Genomic DNA, 12,150 nt, shown 5'->3' on the forward strand with positions numbered 1-12,150 from the left:
CCTGTCTTTCTCAGTTTGCCTGTTCTAGGTGCCTCCTGTAAGTGGAATCATATAATATTTGTCTTTCTGTGACTGGCTTATTTCACTAAACACACTGTTTTTAAGGTTTATGCATATCATAGCATATATAAAAACTTAATTCCTTTTTATACCTGAGCAGTATTCCCTTTGTTTATCCATTTCTGTTGATGGACCCTTGGATTATTCCCACCAGTTGGCTCTTGTGAATAATGCTGCTGTGAACATTGGCATACAAGTTTTTGCCATGCAGAGTACCACAAACTGAGTCGCTTAGACAATAGAAATGTATTGTCTCCCAGTTCTGGAGGCTGGACGTCCAAGATCCAGGCGCTGGCAGGGTTGGTCTCTCCTGAAACGTGTCTTCTCGGCTTGTGCGTGGCCGCCTTCTCACCAAGTGCTTACATGACCTTTCGTCTGTGTGCACCTCCCTGGTGCCTCTCTCTGCATCCAAATTTCCTCGCCTTAAAAGGACACCAGTCAGACTGGATTAGGGCCCAGCCTCCCAGCCTCCTTTTAATCACCTCTTTATAGACCCTGTCTCCAAATATAGTCCCATTCTGAGGCCCTGGGGGTTAGGGCTGCAGCGTAGGAATTGGGGCAGTACACAATTCAGCCTGCAACGGCCTGCTTTCACACTTGGGGACATACCTAGGGGTGGGATCGCTGGGTCATCTGGTAGCTATTCTCGAGCTGCCGTTTGTGTTGTAGGATAAATGGCTGTTCGTTCCTGGTCTTTCCCAGTCATTGAGCCAGTGCGGATTCGTCTTAACTGTGCATGGCACTGGAATATGCCTGAAGCCTCGTTCAGACCCACTCCCAGAGAGCAGGAGGATGGGCAGTGGCTGGGGGGTGCTTCGGTGGCTTCCGCCGTGGGGGTACCAAGTACATGGGCCGTGAGGAGGAGGAAAGGCAGCTTCACAGCCTGGGAGCCACATGCCCTTCGGGGGCCGTCGTCAGAGCCTCCTCTGCACTGCGCCCCTTCCCTCTGTGCGCCTCGGTCCCCTTCTCTGAGGTGGTGTGTTGAGCAGCAGAGGTGAGTTTGTGTGTGTCAGATGCTTAGGACCGGGCCCTGAGGACAGGTAGGTTTAGTGGGGGCGAGTGAAGCTCTCCCCAGTGTTTGCATCTGGTCACCTGAAGGCTCCCAGGCCATTCCCTGCCACCACTCCCCCCCACACTGTGTGTCCTGGCAGAGAGGAAGCGGGCAGGGGCCCTTGACTAGATGGGCGGTGCTGAAGGTTATGGACTGAGAAGCCCGCCATGGCCACGCACAGCACGCATCGGGGTGTGCGCGCACGCTCCGCTCCTGGCCCTACGTGCTGATGCGGGTTCGTCATGGTGATCAGATCATGAGATTCCTAACGGCTGCAGTTCACTGAGCACCACTGTGCACCCACATCCAGCACTGTTACATGTATCATCCGGTTTAATCCCAGAGCCACCCCGAAGCAGCTGCCGTAACAGATTTCAGGAGTGTGACCCAGCTGTTGAGGGTGGAGCCAGTTCCCAAGCCGCAGTTGCAAGCCTGCCGTCACCTGCTTGCTGCCTCCCTGTACTCTACCCTCGAGCTCCTGTTAGTGAGCCATCTAAGTTCCTCCCTGAGGCCAACTCCTGTCCTTGGCCCCCTGTTCCATCATCCTGCCTCTGGCCTGCCTCCCACTCCCCTCTCGCCTAGATGGGTCCCACTGGCATAGAAACATGCCATTATTTATCCCACCCTGGAAACCAACCCTCTTGACCCTACTTTTCCTCCAGCTGTCACCGCAAAGATCTGTCCCCTTTACGATAAAGCTGTCCTGTACTCACTTCAGCCAGGCTTCCTCCTCCCAACACCCACCCCACCCCGAAACTGCACGTTACAGCCACCAATCACTGCCACTTTGCCAAGCCCTTCTCTTATTTGGCCTGAGCACTTGACGCTGTTGGTTCTTCCCTATTCCTGGAAACCGTTTCTTCCCTTGGCTTCTAGGTCTCCACAGCCTTTTGAATTTCCTCCTATCTTTTGGCCCTCCCTCTCTCCCCAACCTCTTAGTGTGGGGGTGCCCTAGGACTCAGTCCTCAGATTGCTTCTCTTCTCTCTGTGTGCTTAATACCTTAGTGATCTTGACTGGTCCCACGTCTTTAAATACATGTGCTTTAAATCTGTTGTCGCCTCCTCGGTGCCACTGATGCCCCCTTCCTTCCAGCCTGCCCATCCCCCTTGGGGCTGTGATGGCAGCCTCCTAACTAGTTTCTCTGTCACCTATCCCCTTCCAATCCATCGTCCTCGCTGCAGCCAGATGGAGCGTTCCAAGAAGCAGATCTCATGCCGCCATTCCCCAGCACGAATCCCGTGGCCTATGCGGTCGCGGGCAAACTCCTCAACTCAACACTTGAGGCCCTTGGTGATCTGGCCTAGTCCACCTTCTCAGCCTTGTCTCGCCTCCCTCCCCTTGCCTCATGCCCAGCTGCTTACGGTGCTCTTGGTATCCCCCACCATGGTCCCACTGCTTCTACTACAGTGCATCCCCGGCCAGCCAGGAAGTAGGCACATCCTTCTGTCCTTCAAGGTTTATCTCAAATGAGACCTCCTCCATGACTGTGACTCGTGGGATTTGCTTCCTCTGGTCCCTCCTCTGCCCCGTCCTAGGTTGGTCACTTGTTCCTTTGTGGCCCCACCATACCCATTCTAGACTTGGAAGCCCTGGGCACATTTTAGTGTCCTTGTTATTTGCAGGCCTTTCTCCCATGACTAGACTGCAAGTGAACTATTTGTTTAGCACAGGTACTTTGTCTCATTTATCTCGGTACCTCAGGTGTATAGCCAAGAGCGTGGCCTCTATGGGACACCATGACATGTCCTGAAATTCCAGGGGCCAGGCAAGATGCCTTGCGTACACCAGAGGAATTCACTGAATGGCTGTCAAAAGAATGAATCTTAAATTGCAAGCGGTCATACAAAACCGTTCCCGAGGTGCCTTAAATACTGAAGAGCAGGTTCTACAAATTATTTTGTAAAGGGGAAGTACAGAGATAAGTCAACTTATACAGCTGCTGTGGAAAACAGTATGGTGGTTCCTCAAACAATTAAAAATAGAACTACCCTGTGATCCAGCAATTCTGCTTCTGGGGATACACCCAGAAGAAGTGAAAACAGAGACTTGGATAATTGCACACCCACGTTTATAAACAGTGTGATTCACAGTAGCCCAAAGGTAGAAGCAACCCTGGTGTCCATCGACAGATGAATGGATACATAGAATGTGGTCTGTCCATACAGAGGAAGTGTTATTCAGCTTAAAGAAGGAAGGAATTTCTGACACATTCTACAGCATAGATGAACCTTGAGGACCTTCTGCTGAGTGAAAGAAGCCAGTCACAAAAGGACACATACTGTAGGAGTCCACTTGTAAGAGGGACCGAGAGCAGTCACATTCATAGGGACACAAAGTACACTGGTGGGCGCGGTGGGGTGGGGGGGGAGCTGATGTTAATGGGGAAGAGTTTCAGATTGGAAAGATGGATGGTGGGGACGGCTGCACAGCAGTATGAATGTACTTAATACCACTGAGCTGTATGCTTAAAATGTGGCCCATTTGATGTTCTGTATGTTTCACCACAATCGAAAACCAATAAAAGAAAGAAGACCAACTACTGTAACTGCGAGGCATGGATCTCCTTGTTTTTATGTCTCTCCTGCTGGCAGTTTCAGAGCCCCAGTATTTCTCGTGCTTTCTATGTGGTGGTTGCATCAGACCTTGGTAATGTTCCTTTCTCATCCTTTTACTTAGTTATCAGAGTATTTGAATCTTCTCTTAGAATGCTCACTTTCAAACTGTTTTTTAATTTGACATTTTCAGTGTTTTGTCCCATTTGTGTTTGAAGTTCTTTTAACTTTTACCAGGAATCTATGAGTATGTTCTAAAACACTGAAAGGTGTGAAACACACTATTGGATGTCAAGAATGTCTCAGAACTGCAGAAGAACACAACACTGGGCTGCCTTGAGCAAGGACTCCCCATTACCATTTCAAGTGTGAGATTTGGGGACTCTCAGTCCTGTAGAATTGGTTGAAATGTGTAGATTATTCCTTGATTCTCAGACTTCCTGACATTTCTGAAAAATGGGAAAACCTGTTTTTCCATTTGTGGAGGAAATGGCCATCGTAATGTGCTCTCTGAGCAGCTAATCAGTAGTCCCACATTGACACTGTGCATTTGGTGCGGTGGCCGGGCCTTGACCCCATCACTGGGACTGAAAAGTTTACTGGCCACTTGCTTATAACTTCTTGAACTCAACTATATTAAAGTGAAATTATAAAACAGTCCTCACATAAAAATATACAGTACACTGAAATTTTGTTTCCTAAGAGTAATGGAAGTCAGTTCAATTCAGTGAACGTTTCTGAGTGCTTTTTCTGTGCCAAGAATTCGGTTAGGTCTTGGGACATACAAATGACACCTGATGGCTTGCCACTAGGTAATTTTAAGTGACTTTTGAGAGGAATGTGGCACGCACTCACATGCTTAACCTCTTGTTTGTTTCAGAGAGTGGGCCATGGCAATGACAACCACGCGGATGCTGACCGATCCCCTATATTTCTTCAGTTTATTGATTGTGTTTGGCAAATGACAAGACAGGTGAGAAATTTCAAGTATATTTCTGACCTTAAAGTTGAAGATTAAATAATTATTCATGTTCGTTCAAAATGAAGACGTGTGTATGTGTGTAAAAATAGGACCGCTTCTGTTATTTAACTCGGTTTGGTTCTAATTCACTTGGAAGTATAAGCAGAAAATTAAAGACTATCAATTTCTCACCAAAAGTTCCTATTCTCGTGCAAATGCTTTTGTCAGCCCTCCTGCCCACCAGTAATGCCGACCAAGACCCCGCTGCTGCCATTCTGAGGTTCTTGCTGCCTTCCCACCCCGGTGAGGAGGCACAGCCCCCTGCTGAGCGGGCCAGCAAGGGCGGGTGTCAGACCCGGGAACCCAGGAGTCTGCACACTTGCCCCGAGCCCCAACCCCCCGCGCCCCCGCGGCAGAGTCGCTGAGCGCAGGGAGTGTCCAGGAAGCAGAGGCGGATAGGAAGTAGCTGGTGCTTAGTTTCCAAACCCTGGTGCACGGAGACCCCGGTAAGCAAGGCGGCCATGCAGGGGTCCCCCTTCCCTAAGCTGGTAGGGCCACATGGCTTCAGTTCAGAACAGGCCCTGAGGCCCATGTTGTTTATTCCCTGGTCTCTAACATCTGAGCCCAGGTTTGGGGTCTTCCCATCAGAATAGGAGATGGAGCCTCTCAGAGTGCCAGAGAGAGCGACAGAGACAGAGTGGCATACAGAGAGGGGGGATGGAGAGAGTGAGACAGAGACACACATGCGGACACAGAGACAGAGAGAGACCAAGACGGAGAGAACAGAAGACAGGTAGTCTCCCCAGTGCCTGCACGGGGAGAGAGTCAGAGGATGGAGAACCATGGCCTGGGTGCTCTCCTTCCTATTGGCCCAGAGGTCTGGCCTAGGCTGCCTTAGTCATGGGAAGAGGACCAGCTGGAAAGACTGCTGGCGACCTCTAGTGACTCCCATCAGCAGCCATGGCACTCATGACAGCCTCCTGACCGCATTATTACCATCACCCTAGGACCTTTTCAGAGGACCTCTGCTTCCCACGCCCCAAATGTCGGATGCCCCACTGTCTGTGAAATCCCTCACTGTGCACCACGGTTGGCAGTGGGGGTGTGGGGGGGGGCAGGAGAGAGGTTGAGCACCACTACGGTGCTGTTGCTGCCCCACTCCACCTCAGCCCAGACCCCTTCCAGCAGTAGTTCCTCAGCGGCCATCTGGGGGACCCCAGCCTCACTGTTTACCTGCGTGCACACTGTCAGCACCTGGAAACTTTTAAAGATGCACATGCTTGGGCCCCCGACCTTGTGGACCCTTCCTCCTGCGGGCCGAGGGAGAAGCCCAGATGTATGTAGTTCTGGAACATTCCCCATGTGGGTTCTGAGGTGCCAGTGAGGGCTCCATCCTACTGCAGTCCTGGGGCCAGTAGCCTCAGCTTCCCCTGGGGACTTAGAGATGATGAAAATTCAGGCCCGCCCAGCCCTGCTAATACTGGAGGAGGGTGGCACTGGATGCGGGGATATTATTAAAATGCAGAGTCTGATCTGTGAGCCTGCATTCTCACGGATCACAGTAGCAAGGATGTAGAGAGAACAGGCATACTTCCAGAAACAAGAAAAAAAAGGGGGGGCGGTGAGTTCTGATCAGCTAGAGGAGACCTCCCAGAGCCCTCAGGCCCGCACTGAGAACTTACTCTTACTTTTAGGCCCAGCTTCCCCAACCTGATGGGGCTCTTGCGTTATCCAAGCGCCAGGTCACAGCTGATTCAGAGCAGCCAGTTGGAGGGCTGGCAGGGGAAGGGGTGCGAGGGGAAGGGGTGGTCTCAGAGGTGGGCACTGCTGGGATGAGTGACAGAGGGCAGTGAACGCACACTCCGAAAGCATGGAGGCTGGCCGGGGGTCTCACTGTTACAGGGTTCTCACCATGAACTTCTTGCTATTTGTATTAATTGAGCCAATAACAAAATTAAATGATGGTTACATTCAGGTTAAAACAAAGAAGTATAAACTGCATTTTAGAAAAATTGTGTAACAAGGTTGAACACAAAAAAAAAGTGCTTCTGAGGGGATAAGCACAACTTTTGTGGATGTGAAGTAGCTTCTTCCTCCCAAATGCCGTGTGTGTGTGTGTGTGTGTGTGTGTGTGAGATGTCCTCAAACTGCCTTCCATTCTTCATACTGTTTAGTGCCTATTTTCACGTCTAATCTAGATCATTTTTGTGCTGTTTATTGGATTTTAAGAATGAAAGCAAGGGGTTTAGATTAGATTTCAGATGCCTCTCAGCTCTAAGATACTGTCCATGAAATGTGTATAATTAATGTCTCAAAACAACATGGTTAATGCAATAGAAGCAGAAATATCACTGCTCAGTCTATCAGTTAAGTTACAAGTGGATGAGACATGTAGCTTGTTAGGAAAGATGCATTAATGTAATAAGATTAATTTATTTGGAGGTTGCCTACTGCTAAATCAAGTAAGCTAAATCCGCGTTACATTGTTTGAAATCTCAGGATAAAGTGAACCAGCCTATGTGGACAAATTGATATAAAAGGATCTAAGGGAAAGTAATTGAGGGGCTCTTCAGAAAAGAGTCTCAAAGATTCTACAATAACCATAGTTTAATAGACTCTCTGCCCTTTTGAATAGGTTTAATAGTGGTTCATATTTTTGTTCCTCAAGAGGTGCAGAATTTCATTGTGGATTTCTAGAGTTTTTGAGCCCATACTTTTAGGTAGATGGTATAGTTTCCAGGAGAAGAGGCCAAAAGGAATTATGAATCATGAGACTTACTCTTCTATTCGTATTACTCTAGCTGTTGCTACTTCCCTGGGCTGAGCGTGAGGCCACAAGGCCATTTGAATGTGAATAGCAGTCCTGACGAGCATCAGTAATGTAGCCCTTGTGTCTTGGTTCTGGGGGTGCTGATAGGCGTAGGCTGAGCCCCAGCCAGCCTAGACCTACCGGCTCTGGGACCCACTTGGCCGGAATAAGGCTTATAGTCAGGGGTGCTAGAATGTGCCCAACCAAGCTCCCAGGTCCAGAAGGCGGGCTCAGGCTTAGGAATAAAGACTCATTTGACTTCAAAAATGTGTCCATAGAAGCTTTGCTGTCCTGTTAATAAATGTGTAATTTAAATGAAAATAAAGTCTAGATCTTCCATTTCTATCCTTGATTTAATAAAGCTTCAGTGTACATAAATGTTACATATTTGCTTAACATTCATAAATTTCATGGTGCCAATAATTTAGAAATAGAGCGTTACTAAACTGCATAGAAAAATGCTGGGAAAAGTGGACATGATGTACTTGGCCTTTTAAAGGATAGCCATTTGGAATGTGAGGCCATTGGCAGAGTCGCAAGTTGAAGGCTCAGAGAGGATTCATCAGTAGCTGTCTTCAGCATTTCAGCCAGGATTAGTTGATTTAGTTCATCTAAGAACAAGAATGCTGGTACGAGCAACCAGCACAGCTAGTTTCCAGAGGTTTCTGAAGAAGTGGAATTCTGAGGGGGCTCCTCAGAAGAGAGTTGTGTGTTTCTGTGGGAACAGTCCTTAAGATGGAGAGAGAGACACATCTGAAACCAAGGTGGCTGCGCAGAAGTCCGTACGTTGGCTAATGTGATAAACAGCCTGGTGAGGAAAAGAACGATTTCAGGTGGTTTGGACAGTCCTGGACTGACCATTATTTCTCATTGGGAAGCTTGTCCGTAGCCTGGGAAAGTGATACGGCCATCGGTGACCCTGGTTGTCTCTCTAGAGGTGACAGGATTAGTCATGAGAGTGTGCAAACAGCACTGTGGGGAACAGTTTCATACTTTAGGGAAAAGTTTTCAATTAGCAATAATCGCACCTCGGATAAACCTCATTGGCTACGATACTGCCACTGCGCAAAGTGACTTAAGTAAACCTCTGCTGGGTAGTCTGTTTGGTTTGCTTCTACCGGGCTTTGCCTCCTTCAGTACGTCACTGTGTTCTTGGCACATGGTAGGCGCCCCGCCCGCACCAGCTGCCGGGAGCTTCGCTGTCCTCAGTAACCCCTATTATCGTTCCCAGGCCATCTCCTTACGGCTACTAAATGCCAGCTACTGGCTGGAACCTCCCGACAATGGTAAAGTCTCTGTTGCAATTCTGTAAAAACCCATGAGAATTACCTAAAACAATAATTGAGATGATTATGTGATTTTCTTAATTCTGTTAATGTGGTGAATTACAGTAATTATTATTTTTTTAACGTTGATCTTCAAATGTTAAGCCAGCCTTGCATTCCTGAGCTAAACCCCACCGGGTCATGTTGTGTTACGCTTTGTATATATCGCCAGGGTCAATTTGTTTACGTGTTGGTAAGGATTTGGGGATGTATGTTCATGGAGTTGTCTCTGCAGGAAGGTTTTTTTTTTTGTTGTTGTTTTTTAAGATTTTATTTATTTATTTGAGAGAGAGAGAGAGAGCACATGAGACGGGGGGAGGGTCAAAGGGAGAAGCAGGCTCCCCGCCGAGCAGGGAGCCCGACGCGGGACTCGATCCAGGGACTCCAGGATCATGACCTGAGCCGAAGGCAGTCGCTTAACCAACTGAGCCACCCAGGCGCCCTGCAGGAAGGTTTTTAATTATGAGTCATTTCTTCACGATAATAGGCTTTCCATTTTTTCTTGAATCCCTTTTGGTATATGCTGTGCCCGGGAGCCCCCCTCCCTTCTCTGTGACTCCAAACGCACCTGCGGGCAGAAAGCTGGGACAGTACTTGGACTTGATTGGTCTGTTTCCCTTCTGGGCTGGGGGCCTGTAGTCTCGTGCTCCCTGTTGCCAGAGTCTGAAAACAGCTGTTCCATGTATTTTGTCCAGCTTTCTAGTTGCTTCTGCAGAAAGGTGACTGTGGGCCGTGTTCTACCAGCAGGACCAGAAGGGGAAGCATTGAGAAGTACAACAGTTCTCGTTACTGCAGGTGCTTTCGTAGCCGACCTATGAAGCCGGGACTCGAAGCCATAGGAAGTGAAATTCTGTATGGCTTAGACTTCCTTTTAACCTCTGATTGTATTCCAAGTTGTACTTTAGCTGTCTTTCACAGAAAATTAGTACCACTGTGTTTTAGAAATTGAACTCTAAACCTTACTTCTCTCTCCATTTAAGTTTCCTTCAGCATTCGAGTTTAATGAGCTATTCTTGATCACGATCTTGGATCACCTATATAGCTGTCTCTTTGGGACTTTTTTGTGCAACTGTGAACAGCAGCGATTTGAAGAGGTAAGTGTATTCCATCCTGTCTGTTGCTTTCCCATGCCTCGGGTGCCTTTCCCATTAAGTGCCACTGTAGACGCGGGGGGTACTGGGTGGAGTGGGGACCTGGGTCTAGCCCTGCTGCCATCTGTAAATGGAGGGATTGCATGAGATGCCCTTCCAGGGCTCACCAGCCCCAGTGTGTGTGTGTGATCTTCCACGTGGTCTGACACAAGCCCCTTACTTTATGGGGGCTGGGACCCAGCAAGCCCACAGCTCTCTGAGGTCTCTGAGGTCTTACATGAGGGTCAGTTCTAGACCCTGGACCCCTAAACCCCAAACTCGTGTACTTTCTACCACACTGACTCGAAAATGATGTGATTCTGCTCTTCACCCTCCATTCCATTAGGCTGACAGGTACTTGGAGGCCTAGGAAGGTGAAGTCTGTAGATGAACCCAGAACTTCCTGCTACGTAGCAAGCCAGACTTCCTTTTCCATCAGGCTGATAATGAAGCAGCTGCTGAGCTTCTCAGAATTCTATGTTGCCTCTTTCCTCCTAGATTGATTGATTGATTTGAGAGAGAGAGTGTTCGAGAGCACGAACTGGAGGGGCAGTGGGAGAGGGAGAGAGAACCCCAAGCAACTCTGCGCTGAGAGCGGAGCCCAATGGCAGGCTTGATCCCACAACCCAAAACCTGACCCAAAACTAATTATCAGATGCTCAGCTGACTACGTCACCCAGGTGCCCCCTTCCTCGTCCATTTGAGATGAAAGAAATGAGCACAAGTGAGGAGGCACTGGGGAAAGGCAGCTTAAGAGTGTCCTCTGGTTAACAGAAAAGGGCCACCACCTGCAGACTGAGCACATTAGAACATTATCGAATCTTGGAGAAAATGGTGGGTGGCCAGCACCCACCTCCCTCTGCAGCCTCCCCACAGCTGCCACCGCCTCATTCCATGTCCACACCGCACTCAGTCTCCTCCCTTTAGCTCTTCTCTCACCTGGGAGCCTGCCTGGACCCAGTCCCGGGTCCTCCTCTTGCCCCAAACTCTGTTCTCTCTAGGTCACTGTCTGTCTCATCTTGGGGTCTAAGTACCACTCTCCTGCTCCTTCCCTGCTCCTCTGCGTCTCCCTCAAGGGCACCCTTGCCTCCTCCCTCCCCCTCCCCCCAGCTGCCACAGCTGCTCCCCAGAAGAGATTCTTTAAAAAAAAAAAAAATTGTATTAGAGAGGAAGGGAGGGAGAGGGGAGGACAGCAGCAGAGGCAGAGGGACAGGCAGACTGCACTGCGCCTCAACCCTGTAACCCCGAAATCATGACCTGAGCTGAAATCAAGAGTCACACGTTCAACCGACTGAGCCACCCAGGTGCCCTGAAGAGATTCTTTCTTAATCTGGCCACTTGTCACTGCCCCACAGCCTAGCTCAAGCCCCCATTGTCTCGTGGTGGACTAAGGCGGCCGCCTGGAAATGAGCTGCGCTCCCTCCATTTCTGACCTCCAGCAAGCAGGGCAGCGCTCCCCAGCTCCGGTCCCATCACGAGCCTCTCCCCTGCTTGAAACCTCCCTGTGGCTTCCGTTCTGAGCAGGATAAGGTCCATAGTCCTACGGGCCCAGGTGATAGGCCCTGTTAACCTCTTTAAAAAAAGAAGTTTTAGAGTACATTTTATGGTATGTGACTCATATCTCAATAAAGCTATTTTTAAAAAATCAACAGAAGAATGGAGTTCACATGTAGAATTTAAACCCTGATGGTCTTTCTTTTTTTTTGACAAAACATTCTTTTAAAAAATCAGCTCTCTTGAGATACAATTTACATACAATATAATTCACCCTTTTAAAGTATGCAGTTTAGTGGCTTTTAGTATATTCAGAGTATGCAACCATCACCATCTAATTTCATAAACCCTTTAAACTTTTCATCACCCCAGAAAGAGAGCCCATCCCCATGAGCAGTCACTCCCTGTTCCTCGCTCCCCCAGCCCCCGGCAACCATGGATCTGCTCTCAGTCTGTATGGATTCACCGATTCTGGACATTCCATACGAATGGAATCAAACAGTATTTGTCCTCCCATGACTGGCTTATTTCACTAAGCGTAATGTTGTCAAGGTCCATCCGTGTTTCAGCAGGTGTCAGAACTCTGTTCCCTTCTTCTGCCTGAGTAGTATTCCATGGTATGGAGAGACCACATTTTGTGTATCTGGCCAGCGGTAGATGGGACTTCTGGGTTGTTTCCACTTTGGGCTCTGACAAATAATGCTGCTCTGCTATGAATATTCAGATGTGCAAGATTTCGTGTGGACGTGTGCTGTCATTTCTCTTGG

At 48.8% G+C, this 12,150-nt stretch overlaps 1 protein-coding gene and 1 non-coding gene across 8 annotated transcripts in view; one reads left to right on the top strand and one right to left on the bottom strand.

Annotated features, from left to right (window-relative positions):
* MTMR1 (myotubularin related protein 1) overlaps window positions 1–12,150 on the top strand; it is a 62,105-nt gene that overhangs the window by 41,726 nt on the left and 8,229 nt on the right. For all 7 annotated transcript variants that reach the window (XM_054509488.2, XM_054509506.2, XM_045883688.3 and 4 more), the window contains 2 exons: window positions 4,545–4,637; window positions 9,740–9,853. In XM_054509488.2, coding sequence (XP_054365463.1) covers window positions 4,545–4,637; window positions 9,740–9,853 — 207 coding nt within the window. The remainder of the gene's footprint in view (window positions 1–4,544; window positions 4,638–9,739; window positions 9,854–12,150) is intronic.
* LOC123851896 (U4 spliceosomal RNA) lies at window positions 8,362–8,507 on the bottom strand. Its single transcript, XR_006792744.1, has one exon. It is a non-coding gene; the product is annotated as a U4 spliceosomal RNA (small nuclear RNA).

This window comes from Mirounga angustirostris, unplaced genomic scaffold (genome assembly GCF_029215605.1).
Source record: "Mirounga angustirostris isolate CCGP_5_RB_7025 unplaced genomic scaffold, mMirAng1.0.hap1 SCAF_11, whole genome shotgun sequence".
Taxonomy (NCBI): Eukaryota; Metazoa; Chordata; class Mammalia; order Carnivora; family Phocidae; genus Mirounga; species Mirounga angustirostris.